Source organism: Pan paniscus, chromosome 14 (assembly GCF_029289425.2).
Source record: "Pan paniscus chromosome 14, NHGRI_mPanPan1-v2.0_pri, whole genome shotgun sequence".
In the NCBI taxonomy this organism is placed as follows: domain Eukaryota; kingdom Metazoa; phylum Chordata; class Mammalia; order Primates; family Hominidae; genus Pan; species Pan paniscus.
Window position 1 is genome coordinate 23,448,177 of NC_073263.2, and position 27,359 is coordinate 23,475,535.

Consider the following 27,359-nt stretch of genomic DNA (forward strand, 5'->3'; position numbering starts at 1 on the left):
GGGACCTTCCAACTTGCTGTCATCACTAGGGTAAAGTCCAAGATTTTCCTACCTGGGCGTGCAGGCCACTTAGATCATATCCCATATATCCTCATATGGCAGGACCTTGTTGAGAACCCGCCTCCTTGGCTGTCCCCTTTCCAATTGGCCTCTGAACCCTGTAAGGCACTAGTTGCTCGACCACTAAAATCCAAGCAACCAACTGCCCCCCCCATCCTGTTTTACCTGACAGCGGGGACCCACTGTTCACAGAACCCCCTCCGTACCCCTCCGGGCCCCAGGCCCCAGCCCCCCTGGCTGAGCTGCGGGAGGGAGCAGGCGGACGGGAGGCGGCCGGCACTCACGGGCCCGCTGAAAGGGAAAGTAACTTTGAAGGGCCGGCGGGGAGGACGCGAGGGTGCACTTCGCGGACCAGCCCCCCTCAGCCGCCTGACTCCATGGTGGCTTTACCCCTTCGGGAAATAGGACCCCCGGATGACACAGGAATCCCCAGGCTCCAGTACTGGCCATTCTCCACCAGTGATCTGTATAACTGGAAAACTCAAAGTGCTCGGTTTTCAGACAACCCCAAAGATTTACTGGCTTTACTAGATAGGGTCATGTTCACCCACCAGCCCACTTGGGATGATTGTCAGCAGCTCCTCCGAATTTTGTTCACCACGGAAGAGCGAGAGAGAATACAGATAGAAGCTAGAAAGCTGGTCCCAGGGGACGACGGTCAACCGACTGCCAACCCCGACCTCATAAACGCAACCTTTCCTCTGACCAGGCCGGCGTGGGACTACAACACGGCAGAAGGTAGGGGACGGCTACACCTTTATCGCCAGACTCTAATGGCAGGTCTCCGGGCAGCTGCTCGCAAGCCCACTAATTTGGCTAAAGTATATTCTATTCTGCAGGGAAAGACAGAGAGCCCAGCTACCTACTTAGAAAGATTAATGGAAGCTTTTAGACAGTACACCCCCATAGATCCAGAGGCTCCAGGAAGTCAGGCAGCTATTGTAATGTCTTTCGTAAATCAGGCAGCCCCAGATATTAAGAGAAAACTCCAGAAATTAGAAGACTTGGAGGGAAAGCGGATTCAGGACCTCCTTCAGATAGCCCAGCGGGTTTACAATAACAGAGATACTCCAGAGGAAAAGCAATTTAAGGCCACTGAAAAAATGACCAAGGTCCTGGCAGCAGTGGTACAGAAAGAGCATCTACAGCCAGAGTACACCCAACCTAGGCGGCCCCCCCGGCATGATAATCTGAGCAAAGACCAATGTGCCTATTGTAAGGGGGCTGGCCACTGGGTAAGAGACTGCCCCAAAAAGAAACCACGAGGACAGGGACCCGGACCCCCTAGGTCTACACCCGTACTAGTCACTCAAGACGAAGACTAGGGAAGACGGGGTTCGGACCCCCTCCCCGAACCTAGGGTAACTTTCCAAGTGGAGGGGTCCCCAGTCCAGTTCTTGGTCGATACGGGAGCACAGCACTCGGTCTTAGTTAAAACTAATGGGAAATTATCCTCCAAATCCTCGTGGGTACAAGGGGCCACAGGAGTTAAGAAATACCCATGGACAACACAAAGAACAGTAAACCTCGGAGCCAAGAATGTAACCCATTCTTTCCTGGTCATCCCTGAGAGCCCCTGTCCCCTACTGGGGAGAGACCTGCTAACTAAAATGGGAGCACAGATCCATTTCCTCCCTGAGGGGCCCGTCGTGACCAACCCCCACAATCAAACCGTGTCCATCCTGACTATAAACCTAGAAGATGAGTACCGGCTCCACCAGGAGAAAGCGGCCCCTGACCAGGACATAGCAACTTGGCTCCAGCAGTATCCAGAAGCGTGGGTGGAAACGGGGGGCTTAGGTCTAGCAAAACACCGTCCTGCCTTATTTATTGAACTTAAGCCTGGGACAGACCCCGTGCGGGTACGCCAATACCCGATGCCCCTAGAGGCCAAGAGAGGGATTGCCCTGCATATCCGCCGGCTCCTTGACCAAGGGGTCCTACGCCCATGTCACTCACCCTGGAATACTCCATTGTTGCCGGTACGAAAACCTAATAGTGGAGAATACAGACCTGTACAAGACTTAAGAGAAATCAACAAGGGGGTTGTGGACATACATCCAACTGTACCTAACCCGTATACCCTCCTAAGTACCTTAAACCCTAAACATCAATGGTACACTGTTTTAGATTTGAAAGATGCTTTCTTTAGTTTGCCTTTAGCCCCTCAGAGCCAAAAGCTCTTCGCCTTCGAGTGGAATGACCCTGATAGGAGCATAAGTGGCCAACTGACATGGACCAGGCTGCCGCAGGGATTCAAAAACTCTCCTACCCTGTTCGATGAGGCCCTCCATGAAGACCTGGGTGAGTACCGACGTAAACACCCTGAAATAATTTTACTCCAGTATGTTGATGACCTCCTGATTGCTGCTGAGACCCAAGAAGCTTGCATCCAAGGGACCAAGGGTCTCTTACAAGCTCTAGGGAATCTAGGCTACCGAGCCTCGGCAAAGAAAGCTCAAATCTGTAAGCCAGAGGTAATATATCTAGGGTACCTGCTTAAGGGAGGGCAGCGCTGGCTAACAGACGCCCGGAAACAAACTGTTCTGCAGATCCCCACGCCACAATCCACCCGACAAGTGAGAGAGTTCCTGGGGTCGGCAGGATTTTGCCGACTATGGATACCTGGGTTCGCAGAACTGGCTAAACCCTTGTATCGGGCAACACGGGGGCAACAACCATTTAATTGGACAGACGAAGCCGAGTTGGCCTTCCAACAGATTAAAACCGCCCTACTCTCCGCGCCTGCACTAGGACTACCTGATGTTACCAAGCCCTTCCACTTATACGTGGATGAAAATAAGGGTGTCGCCAAGGCGGTAATAACTCAGAACTTAGGCCCCTGGCGGAGGCCAGTTGCCTACCTGTCAAAGAAGTTAGACCCAGTAGCTGCCGGGTGGCCCCCTTGTCTCCGAATGATTGCGGCCACGGCTCTGATGGTGCAAGATGCTGATAAACTTGTCATGGGGCAAGAATTGCGGGTCGTTACTCCACATGCCATCGAAGGTGTACTCAAACAGCCACCTAATTGATGGATGAGTAACGCCCGGCTCACCCACTACCAAGGACTACTACTAAATCCTCTCAGGATAATTTTCCTGCCCCCAACGACCTTAAACCCTGCCTCGCTGCTGCCCAACCCGGACCTGGACGCCCCACTCCATGACTGCACCGAGATACTAGCTCAGGTGCACGGAGTTCGAGAAGACCTGCAGGACCGCCCACTTCCTGACGCTGACCTCGTCTGGTTCACTGATGGGAGCAGCTTCATGCATCAAGGCCAGAGGTACGCTGGGGTGGCAGTAACTTCAGAGACTGAGGTAATCTGGGCGGAACCCCTGCCCCCGGGGACCTCGGCCCAGAAGGCCGAACTGATAGCGCTCACCCAAGCTCTTACCTTAGGGGCGGGGAAAAAGCTGACAGTATATACAGACAGCCGATATGCTTTTGCAACGGCGCATATACATGGGGCCATTTACAGGGAGCGAGAGTTACTGACGGCTGAAGGAAAAGAGATAAAAAACAAGCAAGAGATCCTAGCCCTGCTAACAGCCCTATGGAGGCCAGAAAAATTAGCCATTGTACATTGCCCAGGGCATCAGAAACTAACTACTCCAACTGCTCAAGGCAACTTTCTGGCAGACCAAACTGCAAGAAATGTGGCGAAGGCTCCCAGCCAACTCCTTGCACTCCAGCTCCCTGACCCGGGCCCCCGGGACTTGCCATATTTCCCTGAATATTCAGAACAAGATCTCCAGTGGATTGACAAACTTCCCCTGAAACAAATCCAGAATGGGTGGTGGACTGATACTAATGACCAAACCATCCTACCAGAAAAATTAGGACAACAGGTGTTAGAACACATCCACCGAACCACTCACCTGGGGGCCCGGCGGATGATAGACCTAATCAGACGCTCCAAGCTCAAAATCAGACATATAGCTGAGACGGCCAGCAGTATCGTGACAAGTTGCAAAGTCTGCCAGCTTAGCAACGCATACCCCCAATCTCAAGCTGCAGCAGGAACAAGGCTCAGGGGAACCAGGCCCGGTATCTACTGGGAAGTAGATTTTACTGAAATAAAGCCAGGAAAGTACGGGTACCGGTACTTACTTGTCTTTGTAGATACTTTTTCAGGGTGGACTGAAGCATTCCCAACCAAAAGAGAAACTGCTCAGGTCGTAGCAAAGAAAATTCTGGAAGATATCCTCCCCAGGTATGGCTTCCCCATCCAGATAGGGTCAGATAATGGGCCCGCTTTCGTCGCTAAGGTAAGTCAGGACTTGGCTTCCATCCTTGGGGCAAATTGGAAACTACATTGCGCTTACAGGCCCCAGAGTTCAGGACAGGTAGAAAGGATGAATCGGACCTTAAAAGAGACCTTAACTAAATTGACTATAGAGACTGGCGCTAATTGGGTAGTCCTTCTCCCCTATGCTCTGTTCCGGGCCCGTAATACCCCTTACAAACTGGGCCTCACCCCTTACGAAATCATGTATGGCAGACCTCCACCCCTGGTTCCTAGCTTAAAAGATGACCTGCTTAAGTCTGAAACAGAAAATGTCTCTGAATTCTTATTTTCCTTACAAGCCTTACAGAAAATTCACCAAGAAATCTGGCCCAAGCTGAGAGAGCTATATGAGACCAGTCCCCCACCGACACCCCATCCGTACCAGCCGGGAGACTGGGTCCTGGTTAAGCGACACCGACAAGAGACCCTAGAGCCCAGGTGGAAAGGACCACTCCAAGTACTCCTGACCACACCCACCGCCCTGAAGGTAGAAGGCATTGCGTCGTGGATCCACTATACCCACGTCAAGCCAGTGGACCCAACCTCCGACCTGGGGCCAATCACGGCGGCGGCGGCTGAAGCACCGGACACGTGGACTGTGGACAGAGCTAAGAACAACCCCTTAAAACTCACCCTGCGCCGGCAGCATAACTCACTGCTGAAAAAGGGGGAACGTGTATGTTTCTAAAGGAAGACTGTTGTTTCTACATAAATGAATCAGGACTCGTGGAAGACCGAGTCCAACAGTTACGCAAGTTAAGCACAGAAGTAAGAACACGGCAGTTTGCTTCAGCTGCAGACCAATGGTGGAACTCATCTATGTTTTCTCTGTTAGCCCCCTTCCTTGGACCCCTGCTGAGTCTACTATTTCTGCTTACCGTAGGACTTTGTGTTGTTAACAGAATTTTGCGGTTCGTTAAAGAAAGGTTTAACACTGTACAACTCATGGTCCTCAGAGCCCAATACCAACCTGTAAACGCTGAAACAGAATCAGACTTATAAGACCCAAGATTGGCTCTAAAAAATACCTGAAAAGAAAGGGGGGGAATGAAAAGAGCCGTGCACATTCCTCAGCCCCGGGCTCAAAACAAACAAGCCCAGTACAAACACATCCCATCCTCCCATCCCACCACATATCACCATATATCTCTTAAACTTCCCCCGGGCTCAAAACAAACAAGCCCAGTACAAACACCACCAGGAAAGTCTCTGATAAGGGGACAGATGAGGGGACAGCCGTTCAAAGTTTTACTGAAAGAGCGGGAACCAAAAGAATTCCTTTGTTCCCCTGTAACTTTCAGGCTATAAAAAAGCAAACACTCGCATTGTTCGGGGCCCTCTTGTATGCGGTGAAATGGAGGGACCAGGTTCAAACTTGTAGTAAAGATCCTTGCCACTTGGCTTTGACTCTGGACTCTGGTGGTCTTCTTTGGGGAACAAACGGTCTGGGCATAACAGCTTGAGTATCTGTCCCCTCCAAAACCCATGTTGAAATTTAAGCCCCAATGGGGCTTAAATACCCCTTCTCCAGGCAGTATTGAGAGATCACTGGGTCATGAGGGCTCTGCCCTCATAAATGGATTAATTCATCCATTGATTATAATGGATTAAGAGATTATCATGGGAGTGGGACTGCTGGCTTTATAAGAAGAGGAAGAGAGACCTGAGCTAGCATGTGAGCACACTCAGTCCCTCGCCATGTGAGGCCCTGAGCCACCTTGGGACTCTGCAGAGTCCCCACCAGTAGGAAGGCGCTCATCAGATACGGCCCCTTGACCTTGGACTTCTCAGCCTCCATAACTGTAAAAAATAGATTCCTTTTCTTTAGAAATTATCCATTTTCAGGTATTCTCTTATAAGGAACAGAGAACAGACTAATATAGCTATTAAATATAAATAGGTAAATAACAAGGGGATCCCACTTTCAGAGAATGATCAAAACATTAAAAAAAAGAAAGCTGCATCTTAGAAAGGTTTAGGAAGGACAAGAATCATGCTTCCAGGAGAATGAGGCCACCTATATATAATTCTGTGCTAATTTGGAGCAACGGCGAAGAAGCTACGCGGAAGGTAAAAATCTACAAGCACTGAGAAGAGAAACAATGACCTCTGGGTCCTTAGGCACCACAGCTCCACTAACGTAGCCTAAAATTGAAGGAGATTTATGGGAAAACCCATCAGACTGTTGATCCATGTTAAGTTTATTATGTCTAAACACCTGAACTGCAGCCAAGTTTGTACTCCTTCTATACCTGTGGTATTGATTTCAAGATTAATTTACAATAAATTCTACTTTGGCTTTGATGTTGTAGCTTGTCAAGATGTTCTGAATCTTGAATGAGCACCTCTGGTATCTGCTATCTCTGACAGCTGCATGACACCTGCAAATCTGATAAGCATACTTCTAATTCTTCCACCACAAGGAATTCTTTGACTATGCTATGCTATAGTTCTGATAAAATACCTGTAGGTGTTAATAAGTCACTGATTATCCTCTACCTGAGACCTCTCTGGAATATATTTCATAATGTTAAAAAAATCCTTTCCTGAAAGGTAGCAGGATAGAAAATTAGGCATAAACATGCAACCCTGTTATTTTTTCCTTGTGAGATTAAATGCCATTTATTTACAAAGACTTGGATTTTAGAGAATTAACTTCTTATCCTTAAGGCTAGGACTGCACTTAAAATTAAAAAAAATAAAATAAAATAAAATAAACCTCCTTGGTGCCTTCATTAGTGACAAGAAGAGGCAAGCTCTTGTGAGGCTCAAAGCATTTACGTGTCTCTTGCCTTTGGGCACGCTTTCCATTCTCCATGAGAATCACAAAATTTTAGATTCTTTAGAGACTATGTCTGTAAGTCCCTTAAGGGCACTGGATCCGTCTTCTGTGTCTGAAACTTGAATTAATTCAAAGCAGCTTAGTGCTTTCTTCCTATCTCATCTATCTTGGATTAGATTTTGGGTTTACTCTTGTTTTCTTGCATCTAGTTCAACAATGCATCTTCTTACAGAATAATTTAGTAAGAATACAGGCATTGAGAAGCTCTCTCCTTTTGCACCTTACTTCACACTTGGAGCAGTGACTCCAGCCTTTCTTTGCTCCTGGTTGTTCTATAAGTAGATGGCAATTTAAAAAAATTTGACATTTGTATTTGTGGTAAATTTCCACTCCAGATTTTACTTTTAAAAAAATGACTACTGTGCAAGGCTCCTGGTCCTCTTGTGTAGTCACCCCCGCGTGTGTGTCCTCCCACGCCCTGTGTTCGCGCCCCTCGCCAGACCCTCTTTCCCCAGCCCTGCACCACGCGCTCTCACTTTGGCAGCGGCCACCTCCGAAACCTCAGACTCCTCAAACTCGCAGAAACCCCTCCTGGCGGCAGTGATGCTCCCCACGTCTCCCACACTAAGTGGCGCCTCCCTTGGCCTGACCCTGCGGAACCCTCGGAAGCAGGATGCCCCTTTGCTGTCCCCTGCCTCCCACCCTGACCCCTTCACCAGCCGTGTACTTGTCTGCGGGTTGCTGGGTCGCCAGAGCTGAGGCCACCCAGCAAGGGTGGGTGGAGAGAGGCCGCGCGCCCGGGATGAGGGGAGAGGGGCCGAGTCCCCGGAGCCGGAGCCTGCCTCTCCAGGAAGCCTCTCAGGCTCTACCTGCACCCCCTGCAATCCGCTTCCTCCCTGACACCAGGGTGATTTTCTTGAAGTAAAAATTTGATTCCCGCCTGAAAGCCTTTACTGGCTGCTGCTCCAGCAGCAGAAGACCCAACCCATATGCCCGTGTTTTTCCCTGTGTAACTTCTCAGCCTTTAGCTCCCAGCTCCTGGCCAGGCCTCCCCAGCAGTCTAGAGGTTGCTCCTCCCCTCTCCTGGGCTTTGCCTTCGGGCGGTAACACCCTAGTCAGGCTCTGTCTCAGTTCCCCTAGGAATTAAAGACCGCGGGCAATGGGATGTTGCCTGACTTATTCTTGGCTGTTTCTTGGATGCTGAGAATGCAGACCGGTAAATATTAAAACTCAGCAAGTGTTTTCTGACTGAAGGGCCTCTCTGTCCCATGTCCTCAATAAATGTATTTTAGTGGAACAGATGAATACTGCTGAGAGCTGACTGGCGAATGCCGCTTCTCTTTTTCCCAGACCTCCTTCCTCCTGCACTTCTCCTCCCCAGCCTCCCCAGTTCCCCCAGGGCCCTCGTGGCCCTGCGTGTGCACAGGGCTCTAAGGCACCTCAGGCAGGGAGCAATCACTGAACTCCTCATCATTCCCAGTTCCCAAAATACACGGCCATAGATGGATTATGCTATCACGTGGTAGGGTATGCCTCTCTATGTTATTGGCCAAGTCTACATAATTCCCAGAACAATTCTTTGTAGATTAATGGATGGGTAGTTAATTGGATCACAAATCTGCCACCGTAATAACTGAAATATATTATGTTGAAGAGTCACTCAGATTACTTATCCAGAATATCATCCATTATTCTTTTTTTTTTTTTTTTTTTTAACAGTCTCACTCTGTTGCCCAGACTGGAGTGCAGTGGCACAATGTCGGCTCACTGCAACCTCTGCCTCCCAGGTTCAAGTGATTCTCCTGCCTCAGCCTCCTGAGTAGCTGTGACTACAGGCATGTGCCACCGCGCCTGGCTAACTTTTCTATTTTTAGTAGAGACAGGGTTTCACAATGTAGCCCAGGCTGGTCTCGAACTCCCAAGCTCAAGTGATCCACCTGCCTCAGCCTCCCAAAGTGCTGGGATTACAGGCATGAGCCACTGTGCCAGCCAGAAGATCACTGATTATTCTACAGATAAAATCAAGTCCAAAAAAAAAAAAAGAAATGACCAAATAATATTACACATCTGGAGACATAATGAGAAGAAGAGTCACAAATAAAGGTGGTTAAGGTCCTTCTGTTTCTAATTCTATTCGTCCCCTCATTTAATTTCTTTCAGTGCTTTTTTTTGATTCTAGGTGCTAAGGATTCACAGATGAATACAATTTACATTTGTACCGGGAGTACATACAGTCTGAGGGGGAAAAACATCACCTCATGTAATACGGTTCTAGTATAATCAGAATTCGAGGGAAGGGAAAGAATGCATCTTCCAGTGTACACATGGACAGTAAACAGCACAATGTTGACAACTTACAGCTAACTTAGTGTAAGGTACCTCACATTTTAATTTAAAAATCTTTAATATTAGAATGCATCATTGAAATTTAAGCCTTAAAATTAAGGACTTTTCAGACTAAACATCACAGAGATGCTAAGCATACTGGCAAAATATGGCACTGGATTCAGTTTAATGAGACAACATAAAAATTCAGACCAAGAGAATAAATATTCAGAAGCAAAGGCTTTTTAGAAGTGAGACAGGCTCGAATGCCTATTCTACTACGGAGCTTGTTTCTTCATCTGGAAAATGGGGATAAAGTGCTTTCCTTATGGGGTGGTTATGAGGACTAAATGGTAGATTACCAGGCATATAATAAAGGGTAGCTATTTTTCAACACATGACTATATGCTAGGACTATGATTTAATAGGCTGGCAAAAGAAAAGATAGGGAATCAGGAAAAAAAGAAGCAATAAAAGGTTTGTTACTAACAGAGGGTGAGTTCTGAAAAGCAAGAAGAGTTCAATTTATCCAGGATGTCATAAACGCCAACTATCACAACCCAAAGGACAAGACGACAATATTACTGTTCCTACCTGTCCAGTCTGATAATGTCTGGCAAATTGGTTAACTACTCGATAATCATTTGCAAAGTACTCCATCAGAATAGAAGGAACCTCAGCAAAATCAGTAGGGCACCTGGTCCCTAAAACAAGAAGAAAAAAAAAGTTGGCATGAATCAAATCAATATATTTATCTTACTTTTTATGTACCCTTTAAAACTTTTATTTGTACTTCTGATGAACTGTAAGTTTTAATTCATTAAATCAATATTTTTCTTCTATAAATTTATTGTACATATTTGCAGAAAAGTTTATTATAATCCTATATATTTTCCTTTATATCAAAATTAAAACAAAATATTTGCACAGCTGCTAAAACACCTTATAAAGCAATGGCTCACACCTTTTACAAACAAACCTGTCTTCAGCTATGCTGGCTATACATGAAACAGATTAAAACATTTCTAATATTAATATAGCGTTTGTATTTAATTCACTAAATTCCATTACCTAATACTTTTATCCTTCCTTTGTTTTACAAGTACTTTATTTTATCCATTTATTGCTTTTTGTAACAAAGTCAATTCTCAGTAAGGAAAAGAAATATTTTAAACTCAAAATTACTTAAAGTAACAAATCCCGTAAGAAATTTAGATGACATTTAACGATTGTGTTCAGCCCACCTACAGTCTTTTCAATACCTTCTCCTTGTCCAAAATACTGTGTGTAAAGTTAGTTAACAAATGCTGGATGCCAACAATTCACTAGTGGTCTAATGCTGACCATATGTGATAGGGAGCTTAAGACTTAAGGATAAGACAATGAAGAAGGAAGTCTGTAATATCACAAAATATAGCCACATAGCAGCATAAAAACTACAAAGCAGAACTATTATTTTATACAGGGGAAAGTATATGAAAAATTAAAAGGGCTTCATCATACTTTTTAAGCATGCTTTATTTTGTTTTCTGATTTTGAATATAAAGAGAGACCATTCATTCACTTACTTATTAACTCTGTGGGAGGTATTAAGGAGATACGTTTTTATTCACACACACATAGCCACAAACTTAAATTCAATATAAAACATTGTAAAATGTAAAAAGGGACAAACTTGAAAGACAACTGAGATTATTCCCTGGTGAAAGCTGTTAGCAAGCATGGAAAAAAGCATGGAAGATCAGGCTGCACAACCATGGGGAGGGCAGGATGAGGCAATCTGAGATAAAGACCACAGGACACGGTAAAATGATCACATTTGCCAAATAAAAAGCCCCTTTCCCAATTTAAAGAAAATGTATGTTTGTAAAGGACTGTAGTAAATAAAAGCCCTCCTCATGGCTCACCAGTGACGTGTTGGTAACGAGTACGTCCTAGCATTGAATGCATGGCATGTCCCATTTCATGGAAAAGATTTTCCATCATGCCAGGAGTTAGCAAAGTTGGAGAACTCCTTGAGGAACGGGGAAGATTCAGCATAAGAACTACAACTGGGAGTTGATAGTCTCCATCTTCCTTTAGTCTGCCTCCACGGATAGTGAAATGGCAATCCTTTAACAATCAGAAAACATAAAAGGAAAAGAAAGTATTTGGTAATGTGCAGAGTAAAACAGTCTTAATGAATATAAAATTTCACCAAAAATGTGTGAGTGCAAACTTTAACTTAATTATATTCTTATTCTATCTATTTACATATATACACCTTTTCTTGACATTTTTTATTCTGCTAAAATTTTAATTTTTTAAAACATCAAGAACACATTCAGTTTCTATGGATTAACTCATTACTTTGGTCCCAAAACATGCATTGAAATGATGCTGTGCCAGATGCTGGAAACAAAGTCAGCAAAGAACTTAGGAAGGGACACTAACGTTTATTCTGAGTCCCTACTATGTGTCAGATAATGAACTAGTAGGTACTTTCCATGTCTCTTGGCTATTTTTTTTCTTTTTTTAAGATAGGGTCTTGCTCTGTTGCCCAGGCTGGAGTGCAGTGTTGTGATCACAGTTCACTGCAGCCTAGACCTCCTGGGCTCAAGCCATCCTCCTGCTTTGGCCTACTGATTGGCTGGGACTACAGGTGTGCTCCACCACACCCAGCTAAATTTTTAGATTTTTTTTTTTGTACAGATGGAGTCTTACTATGTTGCCAGAGCTGGTCTTGAACTCCTGGGCTGAAGTGATCTGCCAGCCTCAGCCTCCTAAAATTCTGGGATTACAGGCATGAGCCACCGCGCCCAGCCTCTCTTGACTTTTATCACTTGAACGAGATGGGATCTAAACTAGTGTAAAGCAAGGGATCCGGATCCAGAATAACTTACTCCGAAAGAGGCACTACACTGAGACTCACATACACTGTATCACTTATTCTCCACAACAACCCTATGTAGCAGGTATCTCACTTTTCAGATGATAAAACTAAAACTAGTCTTAGGATTATTAAATAACATGTCCAAGGACACCTAGCTAGAATTGCCACACCTTGGATCTGAACCCAGGCTGACTATTAGGAGCCAGGGCTCCTAATCACTAAAGTTGAGTCTCCACCACCCACCCATTTAAGCAAAGAGGAAGAACACTGGCCTCAGAGTCTGGTGACCTGCACCCTGTTCCTACCTTTCACACCTACTAGACAAATCATCTTGGAAAATAATTTGCTTCTGCAAGCCTCATCTCTAAAATGCTTCCTTGTCAAATCCCACAGTGGCTGTCCAGAATTCATAAGCTCACATCTGTTAAAATCTGTGCTTTGGAAATTGTGAATCACTATTCAAACATAAGGTACATTATTTCTGTTATAACTTATAACCTAAACTCTTGACATTTCCCATCAAGCTACATGAAACTGCTAAAGCTGACTGGCTGTCAAAGTCGGCCAATGCTAAAGAAAAGGAGATGAGCTGCCTCAAGTCTTCCACATAAGGAGCTACTTGGTGGTTGGTAAGGTTTCCACATGGAATATCTTCCGCAGTTTTAGAATAGGTTCATTGTCGAGTATGGAAAAGAGTTAAAACTTGGGGATCTGCTCAGGATGTGTGCCTTCCAGTCCTAGCACTTCTGGCCAAGTAGCTTAACCTCTATGGCTTCAGTTTCCTCATAATGTGAGTAACTAGTCAAAAGGGTGAGGTGAACATTAAAAGGCTGATGTGTATAACGGACTCAGTGCACTGTTTGGCACAAATAAGGATTCATAAAATGTCAGTTGTCATTGTTACTATACCATGACCATGACCATTAATACCATGACCCAGATAAAAGTGACAAATATAGACTGATGTAATTATTTCCATAAACTTTTTAATTTTAAAATTCTATCTTAATTTCAAATGTATATATTTGGTAACCATCATTAGTAACTTTTAAATGTCATGGAATTTAAAAAATGATACAAAGTTCACATCAATACAAATGAAATGCTGATCAGTTCTAGAGAGACCAGTTTATAAAGAAAGGATCACCTGATGTGGTTTGTCTGCTCGCTGAAAAAAATCACAGTAAATGTACCCCAACAATCCTTCAGATTCATGAACAACAGCCTAGAAAAAAAAATTTAAATTTGGTGGTAAATGAGGCCATCTGATTCTCTAAAATCCCTAACACAAGAATCTGTATATTAAACATCCATAGCCACACATATAGACATTTTAATTACATTCTACACACCACATTATCTCGAGATAGATTCTCTTTTCCCCGCATCCTCTTCTGCTCCATCTCTTGAATGATTTTGGTTTTGGAATTCTGTGTCCAGGACAGGAAATCCTCCTCATGAGGGCCTTTTGTCCTGACTGCCTATCCTCTACAATACCTTTACTAACCACCCACAAGAGCTGGGAAGAAGTGCTGGCTGGACAATTTTAGGAGCAAATTATTTTTCCTTCAAATCCTGGAATGTTGTGATAGACGCCCAAGCAAATTATAACCCTTGAATTTGAAAACACCACAATGCAGCTCCCAGCTTGAGTTAAAAATCAGCAATATTACTATCTATCCCCTCTCCAAGAGACATAGCTTATAGGAGAGACTCAATCACTACTCTCCATCTTGCCTTCTTTGTTCTTTCAGAATTTAATGATTCCATCAAAGAGAACCCCGATTTTGTGCTTTAAAATTACCTGCAAGTATATATTTATTGTTCATCAAACATCTGTTAAGCACCTACTTGGTGCCAGGAACTCTTCAAGACACTGGGGATACAGAAGCGAACGCAACTGACAACAGTGCTGGACCCCGGTGGAGTGCACATTCTGCAGTTCTGGGGAAACCCTTCATCACCCGCATTTTGTCCTCTCAGTCTCCTCTTATAAATTTTTCTTTTTATTATATCTCAGCATTTTATCAATCTCTATCTTTTTTGGAAGTTTGTAATACAGATAGTGAAGTAAATCAATGCAGTGATGAATGTCCTCCCACCCTGACTCTCCTTTCAATCCCACCACCACACCTACTCTCCACTCACAAGACGTGGCCGAGAGACAATGAGACTGTTTACATTTCTTAAAATATAGTGAAGAAAGCAGTGTGGTAAGCATGCTAGCAAAAATCAAACAACAAAACAATACAAAGCCTTAGTGACACACACAGGTCAACAAAGCCTCAAATCCTATGAGGAAAAATTTAAAATATTCATGCCTCATATAAAGTGGGCCTTCACAGGAGAAAGATGATTGCTAGGTTTGAAGTTATTATCAAAGAAGTTAAATAAATCAGAACACGGACGTAAATTAATATCTGATGCAAATATAAGCCCCTACAACATGGGATGGGGGTTGGAGAGGAAAAAAGGTCACTTATCCAATGGATTTGGGAATTAACCAAAACGGACACACAGCTATGAAGGTATATACAAAGTAAAGGACAATTTTCCTATAAATAGAATTTGTGGATATATGAAGGTGCATATATATTCAACCTTCCATCAAGTTCCAAAAAACTTTTTTAGAAAACTCTGCTGTTTTATGTTTGGATCCTTTATACAGTGTCTTAAATCAGAAGTGCAATCTGGATTTTTTTTGTGAAGCAGAAATAAGGCAGGGGACACACTCAATCAGGGCAAAGTTGATGTAAACCTGAAACTGCTGTTGACTCAACTGCCCAACCGAAAGGCAAATGCCTGCAACTGCAGGCTGAGCAGGAGGAGCTCACCAGTTTTCGGACATCTTCGCTCCACACCTCTCCTTTTGCAGGCTGCTCTGCATATAATGAAATGCCCAACAGTCTGTTAAGCAAAATATTCAGGCCTTCCATGCATGCTCCAAGAGAGAAAAACGGGCAATATAGGCTGGGCTCAATATTATACCTAAGAGAAGGAAGAGAGGTTCAACAGCATCTTTGTTTATTTCAATTTCTGAAGGTAAATTCAATTAACTTTTCATTTAATACTTAAGATCACTGGAGCTAAAGAAGGATTCAAAACATAAAAGTGTATTTATATCATTTGAGGGGTTTTCAGACAGTTTTCTTCAGAATGACAGTCTGATTATTACTAGTGTTAGTTATAAGTCAGTAATTAAGGTAGATATATCATTCCCTAACCTTTGTCCCTTCCCTGTTATTTACTCTTTCACTAACCCAATTAAGCAGTCTCAACTGCTCACTGTATACATTCCTTATACATACTTACATGCAAAATATGATCAGTTTCAGTTATAATGGTAACTCTTACCTTATGAATTATATTCTAGAAACTTGTGACCTATATACATAAATATTACATGAATAAAAATCCTGAGGCACATTAAGTGAATTTAAAGTTCTCATCCAGTAAAATATTCATTTATGAAAAAAATGCCTGCAATATAAATAATCAGATCTTATCTGTTTTATAGTTAGATATCTTAAAGACAACATAACTAGTAAGGTGAATTATTCTTCACCCAAAAATAACTTTTTCTGTTCTATATATTCCAATATAAACCAAAGCAAATCCAAAATACGTGATTTGAATGTTTACATTTGAATCATTAAGTCAAGCCAAAACATATAGCCATAGCCAAAAATAATGGCTCTAGAATATTGTAGGTTCTCATTATATGTCTACTTTTTAGGATTACCAAAATACACATTTTTTTTTCAATTGGCTTTATTTGTGATTCTAGAACTGCACAACACTTCGTTCCATAAAATGAGTCCCCACAACAAATTTATATATAAAAATATAAAAACATAGTTACTAATAAATGAATGAGTTTAGTAAGTGAACATAAATTGCACAACAAATGAGACTTTGGCTATGGACATCCACAAATTTACACCTTAATTTCTGACTGATTTTTCTTTAAACAGAATCCTAGTGTTGAAAGAGACGTTCATGATCCAGTGCCCTCGCTCCCTGGTTCGTTCACTCAAGCATGCTGTCAGCAAACCTGCAGGGTGCTGGAAGAGAAGAATGAAGAGCCTTTGTGTCTAAGCAGCTGGCACTGAAAGAGGCAGAGAAGTGAACCAACTACACTGTGTCCTGGGCCTGGTGCAGTGGGCACACGGCCGGCGCTCAACAGACAGTGCTGAAGCATGCACGAATGAGCACTGCACAATGGGAGGGCAAAGGAGAGCATGATGACTTTACTTGTGGAGTGCAGAGTAGCACCAGGGAAAGCTTCTCGGATAGGAATCAAGAAAGAATCGGCCAGGTGCTGTGGCTCACGCCTATAATCCCAGCACTTTGGGAGGCTGAGGTGGGTGGATCATGAGGTCAGGAGTTCAAGACCAGTTTGGCCAACATGGTGAAACCCCGTCTCTACTAAAAGTACAAAAATTAGCCGGGTGTGGTGGCGGGTGCCTGTAATCCCAGCTACTCGGGAGGCTGAGGCAGAGAATTGCTTAAACCCAGGAGGCAGAGGTTGAGTGAGCCGCGATTGTGCCACTGCACTCCAGCCTGGGCGACAGAGCAAGACTCTCCATCTCAAAAAAAAAAAAAAAAAAAAAGGAATCAGACTTTGCAAGGCAGGGCTGGGATGAGGAATGGAAAATGGGAATCATAATAGGAATTCTAGGCAGAAGCGACAGTATAACTAAAGTATGATGGCATAAAATAGCCTGGTAACTTCTAGAAAGGATGTGGTTAAAGATGAAGCAGTTACCAGTGCAGGGATAAATGTAGAAAGAATGGGAGCGGAGTCTGGAAAAGGCAGGCAGGGGCCAGAAAACAGAGGGCCTGGTCCACTAAGCTGAGGAACTGGGACCATGCACCATAGGCCATGGCCTCTAAGCTTCCTCACCAATGCACACTAAAATAACTTTTGAGTATTCAACCTTCTATTAGTACACTCATAAAGTATATGCATGTGGTATTGTTTTATCACATTGCAAAAAGAAAAGCAGACATTTTTATAAGTTGAGATAAAGAAAAATAAATATACATAGAATTTCTAATATTTTATGACCACACTCTCAATGAATTGCTTACAGACGCCATTTGGGAGACAGCTTCTGTAGGCCATAGGGGAGCATCTGATGTTTTCTGGAATGCTGCACAGTGGACAGCATGGAGGGTGGAATGCAGGAGGCAGGGAGGGCTGACAGGAGGACAGACTTCCAGGCTTCAGAGGGTGAACTCTGACAGAGGGCAGTGGGGTCAGGGATGAATGTGTTTTTCCTTTGAGATGCAAACGTCTCAGGACTGTGTGAGTGATTGGATTTGGAGGGTGATGAGAAAGACAGAACAATCTAGAATAACACTCAGGTTTCTGGCTTGGACAAATAAGTGGATGGTAGAGTCACTGAATCAGCCGGCACAATGAACACAAAAAAGGAAGAGGGGAATCTGGGTGTGTTTGTGGGAGAAGAGAGGAGGGTGAGGTGCAATGATGGGAGGAGGATGGAGGGCTCACAGAAAATAAACTCCATTTTGGAGGAACCGACTGTGAAGTGCCCATGAGATGCCAGACACTCAGGACCCAAAGCTAAGGAGAACAAGGAGACTTCACTGTACAGATATTAGAGCCATAGAGGGAGGGCCATTAGGGAAGGGCGATGCGGGCAGAGAAGAGGGTAAAGGGCAGACCCCTGAACTACCAGAGGGAGGGTTGGGAAGGAAGACACAGAACAGTTCAGAGGTACTGAAGAACTGAGAGAAAGGAGTGCATGGAAAGAGGGGAGAAAATAAACTATAAAAGGAAGTGGTCCAGGCTTGAGGTTTCCACTCCTGCACATGAGGAGGTTGAAAGTCACCACTCCATCCTAACAAGCAGGAAGCTGAACAAGCTGAAAATCAAGAATCTTCTTAGATTCAGCAGAGAATCAAGGCCAAAGAGCAAACTGCTGCCCCCAAAACTGGAAAGAAAGGCAGGCAGCCATAGAGAATCACAGCTTACCAGAGCAGAAACCTCCCATAGAACCTACTACCAAGGCAAGAAAGTTTAAACTATAATTGGTTATAAAAAGCAATTCATTTTTTTGTTTCCAGACAATAAAAACACAAAAGTAAAGGAGAATAAAAAGAAACTTTACATATTAAAATTCTACCCTTCTTAAGATTATAATGAACCTATTTATTTTTATGGAAAAGTAACACAGTAAAGCTAGTAACACAGCTTATTTTACTAAACTATAACCTAAAAATATTTACTGTCTTATCCAATGACCATGACAATCATTATGTGTTGGGCAAAATTCAAGGAAACAATTTATCTTGGAAAAAAAATTTAAGTATAGAATATAAGTTCATATAATATTACAATATTACCCTAAAATGATTGGGAACAAATGAATTTCTAAACTGCCTGTTTTAAAATAAAAACACCTCAAAAATAGTAACAATGGGCAAAAAGTATACTGTCTTGTCCCCTGGCTCACTATGCCCACCCCCAGAGGTAAATATCTTGTGTATCCTTCCAGGCATTTCCTATGCACACTCTTAGAAGTTTATGCATGTAAACTTTATGTATATATAAACCTACTTTGGCACAAAGAGAATCATACCATTCACACTATCTCACAATTTTATTTAACATAAAAATATATCAATGATATGTATTTTTACACATATATTTTTCATAAAAATATAACTTGGAATACTTTCCAGTTTAGTATATAAAGCTCTAGTCTGTTTTCTTTCATGGGTGGAGTCATCCACAGCAAACACATGACAAAGCTTATTTCATGCATCTCCTGTTGTGTTGTACATGAGCAGAGGAGGCAAGGTCAATGAGAGCCTGAAGCATCAATGGGGGAAGTATCCGACCACTGACATCTTTTGGAATTTCCCACATATGGGGATATTAAAGGAACCCAGACTTTTCATCAGTTTTATTATTGATTTTAACTTTTTTACAGAAAATGCATCCCGTTAGGCCACACCCAGAGCTCACTTCCCTGCCTTGGTCTGCCTCTGTTCCTTTTAACTGACGGTAAGCTGCTGTTAGTTTATCTGTTAAAGTGATGCCATAGTGAAATGTCCTTGTCACACCCACACAAGCCTATCCATAAGATAAACTGAAGAAATGGCATTGCTGCAAAGAGTACAAGATCTTAAGTTTTTTGATATGTATTTCCAAATTATCCTCTAAAAAAAGCTGTTTCTAACTTACGTTCCTACCTGCAGTGTATGAAAATACCTAGTGCCCTCACTCTCGCCAATGTAATTCTGTTACGTTTCTTTTAATGCTTCCTTTATTTTCCTTCTTTAGCTATGTGTGCTGCATTTCCTTTTTCTTTCTAATAATTTGATATATTAGTGATATTTATAGTCTATATTTTAGCTTCTCTGGTGGTTTCTCTACTGTTTTTAATTTTTTTTTTTTTTTTTGAGACGGAGTCATGCTCTATCACCCAGGCATGCAGTGGCATGATCTCAGCTCACTGCAACCTCCACCTGCTGGGTTCAAGCGATTCTCCTGCCTCCTAATTTTGATACTTTTGGTAGATATGGGCCTCTATTGGTTTTAAAATAAACATTTATTTATTGGTTTAGCAATTTTAGATAATATTTACTGATTCCCCTCCTCCTGCCTTGCCCTCCTGATCTGTCTTGTTGTTACATAATAGATATAGATATATTGATGCTCTTTTTCTTAATTTTGCTAGGCACCAGAGAGGAGAAGAATAGAGATATGCCCTTTATTTTGCCAACATTTACTGGATCTCCCCAGAATGCATACAATGGGGGAATAGCTGCTATTAGTAGTAAGGAAGAAGAGGAGAGACATGACAAAATCCTGTGCTTTAGAAAGATTATTCTGGCAGTGACATGTAGGTCAGTTTAAAATGCAAAGATTCATGATTATTATTGCAAGAGGAAGTTCAATATAGTTTGTGTATCCTTTATCCAAAATGCTTGGGATATGTTTTGGATTTTGGATTTTTTTTTCTATTTTGGAAAATTTGCATATACATAATGAGATATCTTGGGGATGTGACCTATGTCTAAACACGAAATTTATTTGTTTCATATACACCTTATATACATAGCTTGAAGGTAATTTTACAGAATAGTTTAAATAATTTTGTGCACGAAACAAAATTTTAACTGTATTTTCACGACAATCTGTCACATGAGATCCACTTGTGGTGTCATGTTGGCACTCAAAAAGTTTTGGATTTTGAAGCATTTCAGATTAGAAATGCTTGACCTGTATTGCAAATATGTTGCCCATTTTTCCCTAAATTTAATCTACAAACAGAAAACTATCACTACCAAATGATGATGATGATTATGATGGTAACTAACATTTGGTGAGTACTCACTATGACAGTGGGCTAAGCCCTTTATACATATCTCATTTAACAGCAAAAACGATCCTTTAAGGTAATACTATCACCCTATGTTACAATGGAGAAAACAGGTTTACAAGACAGTAAATAACCTTCCCAAGGCTACGACAACAACTAAGTAGAAGGCCTGAGACCATCCTTTATAACTGCATGATAACAGCATGGAAGTTGAAAAAAAATCATCAGGAGGGCACATCTTTGTTTAGGCTGAGGTACTGAAGTTTTTCACAAATATCTGTTACAAGTTAAAGCAAGTACTAAAGGAAGCACAGTAATTGTATCATTCATTCTTACACACGTTTCCCAAAATGCTTTCAAGAGTGAGGAGCTACCGGTCACAGTGAGAACACCACATCCCTGCATTGACTCCTACGGCAGCCTAACAGTGAACGAAGATTGAGAACGATCAATTTAGAGAAGTAAAAAGAGAAATGAGTGTGGTGATAAAAAAGGAGAGAACAGGAAGTCTGAGGGTATGTGTTGAAGAAAGAATTTTAAGAAACTGGACATGGTAAGCGCCGTCAAAAACTGCAGACATTAGGATCTCAAATCCAAGCAAAAAAAAAAAAAAACCCAAACAGAAAACTGCAGACATCACGGATGTTGAGCGGTAAAACAAATTACTGAATTTCATGTTGGCAGGTGGCTGATAACCTGGAAACACTAGCTGGGTAGACTGACAGGCCTATAAACCAAACTGTAGCTATTAGAAAGAGGAGGCATCAGGAGAGAGTAGGACTGGGGGAAGTTCGGCAGGAAAAAAATGAGATAGTACCACAGTCTCTCCAACTGTCACAGAAGGGTAATCATTTGTGTTGTAAGATAAGAGATATCTTAGCACGTCTGCAGGCAAAGGGTTTGAAGCTAATACAAAGGAAGAGATGGTGATTGTGATAAAGTTAGAATAACTGGTGAAGCAAGATCTATAGTGGTTTGAGATAATATTATCTTATATTGTCTTGGTGCTTCACAATTTACAAAGCACTTTCACATCAAGAATCAAGAATCTCCTTATTCCTTACATGATTCTGTGAGACAGGTGGAGCAAGAATTATTACCAGAATTATTGTTCGTTTTACTTGAGGAATCTCAGGCTCAAAGAGGCTTGTGACAGTCTAAGGCAATCTGGAATACAAGAAAGAGCCCTGGGTTTGAAAATACTATTTCTCATTGGTTCCATGCTTTGAGCAAGTTACTTAGGTTTCTGAAGCTTCAGTTTCCTCACCAGTAAAGTGGAAATACTTTCCAGGCTCCATTAACAATTACAGAAACACATGCAATGAACCTGACATGGTTCCTGGAGAAAAGCAGGCACACAGTAAATTATAGCCACTATTATTGCTGTTAGACAGAGACACGGACAGGGACAAGACTAAACCCAGCGGTTTCTACTTCTATTCCAGTTCCCTTCTTCTACTCCTATTCCAGTTCCCTTCTATTCCCCAAAGCTGACCTTACCTCTAAAAAGAAATGCAACACTGTGTCAAGAAGCTGTGTAGATGCAGTAAACTTTCATTAATCACCTGCCATGTGCCTGCATGACAACTCCTCAGTGTGGAAAGATGAACACATTGTAACAATAATGACGACCAATCCAAATGATCAGGGGCAGAGGAGCAGTGCAAACAAGGCATTGGCTCAAAGATGAGGCTGTGGTCAGTTACACCTGGCAGAGGGGAGAAGCTGGGAATGGGAGGAACAGAGAGAACTACAAAGAAGAGGCAGCATCTGGAGCACACCTGGAAAGATGAGGCTCCTAGAAGAGGGGGAGGGCACTCAAAGGGGAAGAAAGAGGGCAGCAAAGGCCCAAGGGGATTCAAGCAAATGGGGCAGACAAGCTCAAGCAAGCACTAGTGCCTTAGTCCTCACTCAGCTGCCTCAGCCATCCAGAGCGAGACTACATGCCTCTCCACACCCTCAGTGACTCTCCCAAATGCAGGCTACTTCCTTCCTGAAGAAAAGCCAGAAGGAGAGAGGTCCAGAGAGGGTGGAAGAGATTCAAAAAGCTACAGGGTGTTTCCCGCAGCTCCAACCCACATCTGAGGGGCCCCAAGGAGCAGTCCCACATGACCAGCCAGTCAGGAGGGCGTGACTGCTGTGCTCTCAGCTCACGTCTTCAACATGGAGTGAAAAAACATGCACAGAGGGTGTTTGGGTGGTCACAGGCCCCAGTACAGCCCTCCATGCCAGGCTCTTCATGTGGCTCCGCCTGCCTCCACAGAGCACTCCGAGGCTGAGGCCGAACTGTGAACAACCAACTGCACCATCTCTATCCACAGCTTCCTTATCTGCATAGATGCTACACATAAGAACATTTTCCTCTCTCATCTAGAGACCCAAGACAGTGGGAAAGCACCATGGGCAGCATATAGGACCTCACAGCACAGCAGAGCCACAACCAGCAGAGACACAGCTTAGATGCATTTTGAGGATTTGGCTTCAGTGCCATCCCTGTCACCACCTCAGACTCTTCTACAGTTTTACAAGAATTTTATGACTATTTTTTGTAAAGAATTCCATGGATCTGGACCCAGAAGTAAGGGATCTCTAGAACCCTTTGATTGCTCTGAAGAAAGAAAGTGGAAGAAAATTGTGTTATCCACTACAGGTGACTGAATAAGTCCAATAAACACTCTGCTATTCTGGTTTATAATACGTTACATATGAGTTTACAGATTTTCAGCAAAGAACCAGAACATACCACTATCAACATGATACAATGGTATAATTAGGTCTTTTAAATTAAGAACAATAGAATTTAGTAATGTATCAAAATCTTCATCTAATCTTCATCCAACACTAATTATGATTGAAATGAGCACAGAAATATCAGTCAAGAAGAGACTTTCAACTGAAGAATTCATCATTGTAAACTGAATTTTAAAAAAGTCAATGGATCACTGTATTTATGAAGCACACTCTATGAGTCAGACTTATATTTCAACCTCTGACGCACCTGGAATTAAGGTAAAGAAAGAACTTGGATATTACGTCCAAACACCATGGCCTCAAACTTAGTGAAAATATAAAACACAATCAAGTACAGTCAGAGAATCCAGGTTGAAACACAGGTAAACATAGCTTCAGTCTCACCTTATTCTATTCAGTGAGTGAGAGCAAATGTGACAGAGAACATGTGCACCAAATGGCAAATGCCCACAGAGGCTTGTTACAGAATGAACAAGATGTCCTGCCAGAGGGCACGTGTGGGCAAGGAAAAAATGGACACTTGTAAAGAACACAGCACGTGACAGTACTGTCAGAGAAACTATTTTTAACTTTATCAAAAGCAAATGAAACTGTATTTTTGGCATCAGGAATGACTAAGTATAATTGTCATGTTATAGCTGGGTGACATTTTGAAATGCTGCCTTGAAAACCACAGGGAGAGCTACTGTTTTATTTGGTTACATAGAGAAGGTAGCAGTAAAGGAACTGAATGATACTGGAAACCTGTTTGCCCTTCAGGTAACTATATAGAACTGAAAAGACCTTTCCCCCTGTTCTATAAAGAATCCACCATTGCTAATTTGGTTCTGTCTTGACTTCTGAAGCTAGTGGCAAGAAAATTGCTCCAGTCAAACTTCCTGGCAACCAGGAAATAATTTTCATTAATGGTGCAGATCAGCAACACAGTTCACTGAAAACTGTGGTTAACAGAAATCAAAGCTAAAGAAAGACAGTACAATTCCATCATCATCCTAGGGATTAGGAAAGTAAACCAGTAGGCCTGACTTCAGTGAGAGATGACACCACACCAATGTGCCACTAGATGACAGAATTCTCGCCACAGAGGCTGGGGCCAAATCTCACTACAGCAAGGAGACCTCTATTGCAATGGTCTCTCATTCAGCTTAAGCTGTATCAAAATGTGAAATCAAACAGCCATGTCTAAAATTGAACAGTAGGAAAGAATAACCAAAAATAACACCTATGTGCTGCCTCTTGCTTTAGGAAGAACAGAATGGGAGATGTGGAAACGTTGTGAGAGAGGATCCAGGTTAGCCCTGGAACAGGGAGGAATGAAAACCTAGTGAGAAGGAACAAGTGGCAGCAGCGAAAGGGAAATAGGCAGAGATTTTCTCCCCCAGAGCCTTGTGGAAAACGATGAAAGGAAAGTGGCCAGACAGCCATTTGCTTTGCCTAAGGAGCTTTTCCAAGCCTCTTTGAATTACTGAGTCTAGCAACAGACCCTATTCTCAGACCTCTCCCCAGGTTGCAGACACAACTGGCTCAGAACTGGAGAAATCACCACCCCTTTTCTGTCCTGCAGGGATGCAGCAAGTGGTTCAAACTCAACTGGGAATAATAAACACAGGTATTTTGAGTCTCACTCAACAAGCTCCTAAAAGACTGACTTTTCAGTGCAATTGGCCAAGTTATGACAGATTTGGCATCCCTCCAAAATGACTGTAATAGACTGAAACACAATGAATCAATGGAATTCCATTAGTTTATAATGACGCTTTACAAAGAGAAAGCCAGATAATACTCATTTGTCACTAGTTCAGAAAACTATTACAATAAATCCTTATTTTGAGAATTGGTAATTAAAAAGAATGACTGACTCAGATGAAGACTATCAATGGGTGTTAAAGCCACTGGGTAAATGAGGGAAAACTGGACATTTCCATGTTGCTGGGAACACCACAGAGATCCCTTTCTAGCTGAGAGGGAAACCCTCATCGCAGACTGCAGAGATCCTGTCAGCATCAATCTACCTAGGGGTCCATCTTCACATCACCCTCTGTGGGCAACTGATATTTCATGTCTTTTTTTTAATTTTCTTTTTTTTTTTAAGAGATGGAGTCTCACTCTGTTGCCCACGCTGGAGTACAGTGGCATGACCATAACTTGCTGCAGCCTTGAACTCCAGGATTCGAGTGATCCTCCTACCTGAGCCTCCAAGTCGCTGGGATTACAGACATGTGTCACCATGCTCAGCTATTTCACATCTTTTGATGTGATGTGACACATAGTATACAACATCACCTATGGGTGTCCATGCCAAAAACGGGAAATGTTTAACAGTGAGTTGTTATATGTAACATCCAGCTTACAGGAATGATAGGAAGAGAGGAACTAGTGAAATGATGCCACAAGGAAGCACACAGATAAATCCAGAAAGTTAGAAATTCTGTAGGACAAATGGCCTGGTCTCTTCAACAACTGTTGCTGATAACATGACAAAAAAGAGAGTAAGAAGAGCATGAGGCATGGGGAATTGCTCTAAAGTAAGAGACAGGAGACAGAAAAGCCAAGAGAATGTGAAGGCTTTGTTGGAGTCCTAATTCTAACAAGCTAACGGGGGAAAAAGCTGATTTGATACTACCAAGGAAATACGAATATAGACTAGATATTAAATGATGCCAACAAATTGCTATTAAATTTTTATTAGGTAATAATGATACAAGAGTTATGTAAGAAGATGTTCATCCTTTTCAAAAGTACATAATAAACGTATAAGACTGAGATGACATGAGGGCTAGGATTTCCTTTAAAGTAATCACAAGCCAGGTAACAACACTTCTGTCAGCAATGAACCACATATGCTACAGTGGGTGGTCCCTTGAGATGATAATGGAACTGAAAAATTTCTATCACCTAGTAACATTGTAGCTGTCATGTCAGAGTACAAGGCATTACTCACAGGTTTGTGGTGATGCTGGTGTAAACAAAACTACTGTGCCGCCAGTCATATGAAAGCCTAACACACACAATTAGGTACAGTACACAACACTCAATAAATGACCATATTACTGATTCATGTATTAACTACACTATACTTTCTATCACTATTTTGGTGTACTCCTTCTAAGTTAACTGTGAAACAGCCTCAGGCCGGTCCTTCAGGAGGGATTCCAGAAGAAGGCATTGTTATCACAGGGGATGGCAGCTCCATGCCTGTTATTTCCCTTGCAGACCTTCTAGTAGGACAAGATGTGGAGGTGGAAGACAGTGATGTTGATGATTCTGACCCTGTGTAAGCCTTGGCTAATGTGTATGTTTGTGTCTTGGTTTATAACAAAAAAATTTAAAAAGTACAAAAAAAAATTTTTAATAGAAAAAAGTTTATAGAGTAAGGATTAAAAAAAGAGAAAATATTGTTGTTCATCTATACAATGTGCTTGTGTTTCAAGCTAAATATTATTACAAAAGTATCAAAAAGTTTTTAAAAACTAAAAAGTTTATAAGGTAAAAAAAGTTACAGGAAGCAAAAGTTAATTTATTATTGAAGAAAGAACCATATCTTTCTATAAATTTAGTGTAGCCTAAGTGTACAGTGTCTATAAAGTCAATAATGGTGTACGGTAATGTCCTAGGCCTTCACACTCACCACCACTCACTCACAGACTCACCCAGAGCAACTTCCAGTCCTACAAGCTCCATTTGTGGTAAGAGCCCTATACAGGTATACCATTTTTTATCTTTTATACCTATTTTCACCATACCTTTTCCATGTTTAGATGCATATATACTTATCATTGTGTTGCAGCTGCCTACAGTTTTCAGTATGGTAACATTCTGTGCAGGTTTGTAGCCTAGGAGCGACAGGCTATACCAGAGAGCATAGGCGTGTGTGTAGGCTATACCCTTAGGTTTGTGTAAGTGCACTCTAAGATCATACAA

The 27,359-nt window shown here is 42.4% G+C and overlaps 1 protein-coding gene across 3 annotated transcripts in view; it reads right to left on the bottom strand.

Annotated features, from left to right (window-relative positions):
• The window catches only part of MIPEP (mitochondrial intermediate peptidase), a 167,622-nt gene that overhangs the window by 103,456 nt on the left and 36,807 nt on the right, over positions 1 to 27,359 (bottom strand). For all 3 annotated transcript variants that reach the window (XR_010109663.1, XM_008958531.6, XM_003833039.7), the window contains exons 11-14: positions 15,165 to 15,318; positions 13,478 to 13,555; positions 11,366 to 11,570; positions 10,053 to 10,162 (exon numbers count right to left, since the gene is read on the bottom strand). Coding sequence is in view for 2 of the 3 variants with exons in the window: in XM_008958531.6 (XP_008956779.1) it covers positions 10,053 to 10,162; positions 11,366 to 11,570; positions 13,478 to 13,555; positions 15,165 to 15,318 (547 nt within the window). In the remaining variant the exon portion in view is untranslated. The remainder of the gene's footprint in view (positions 1 to 10,052; positions 10,163 to 11,365; positions 11,571 to 13,477; positions 13,556 to 15,164; positions 15,319 to 27,359) is intronic.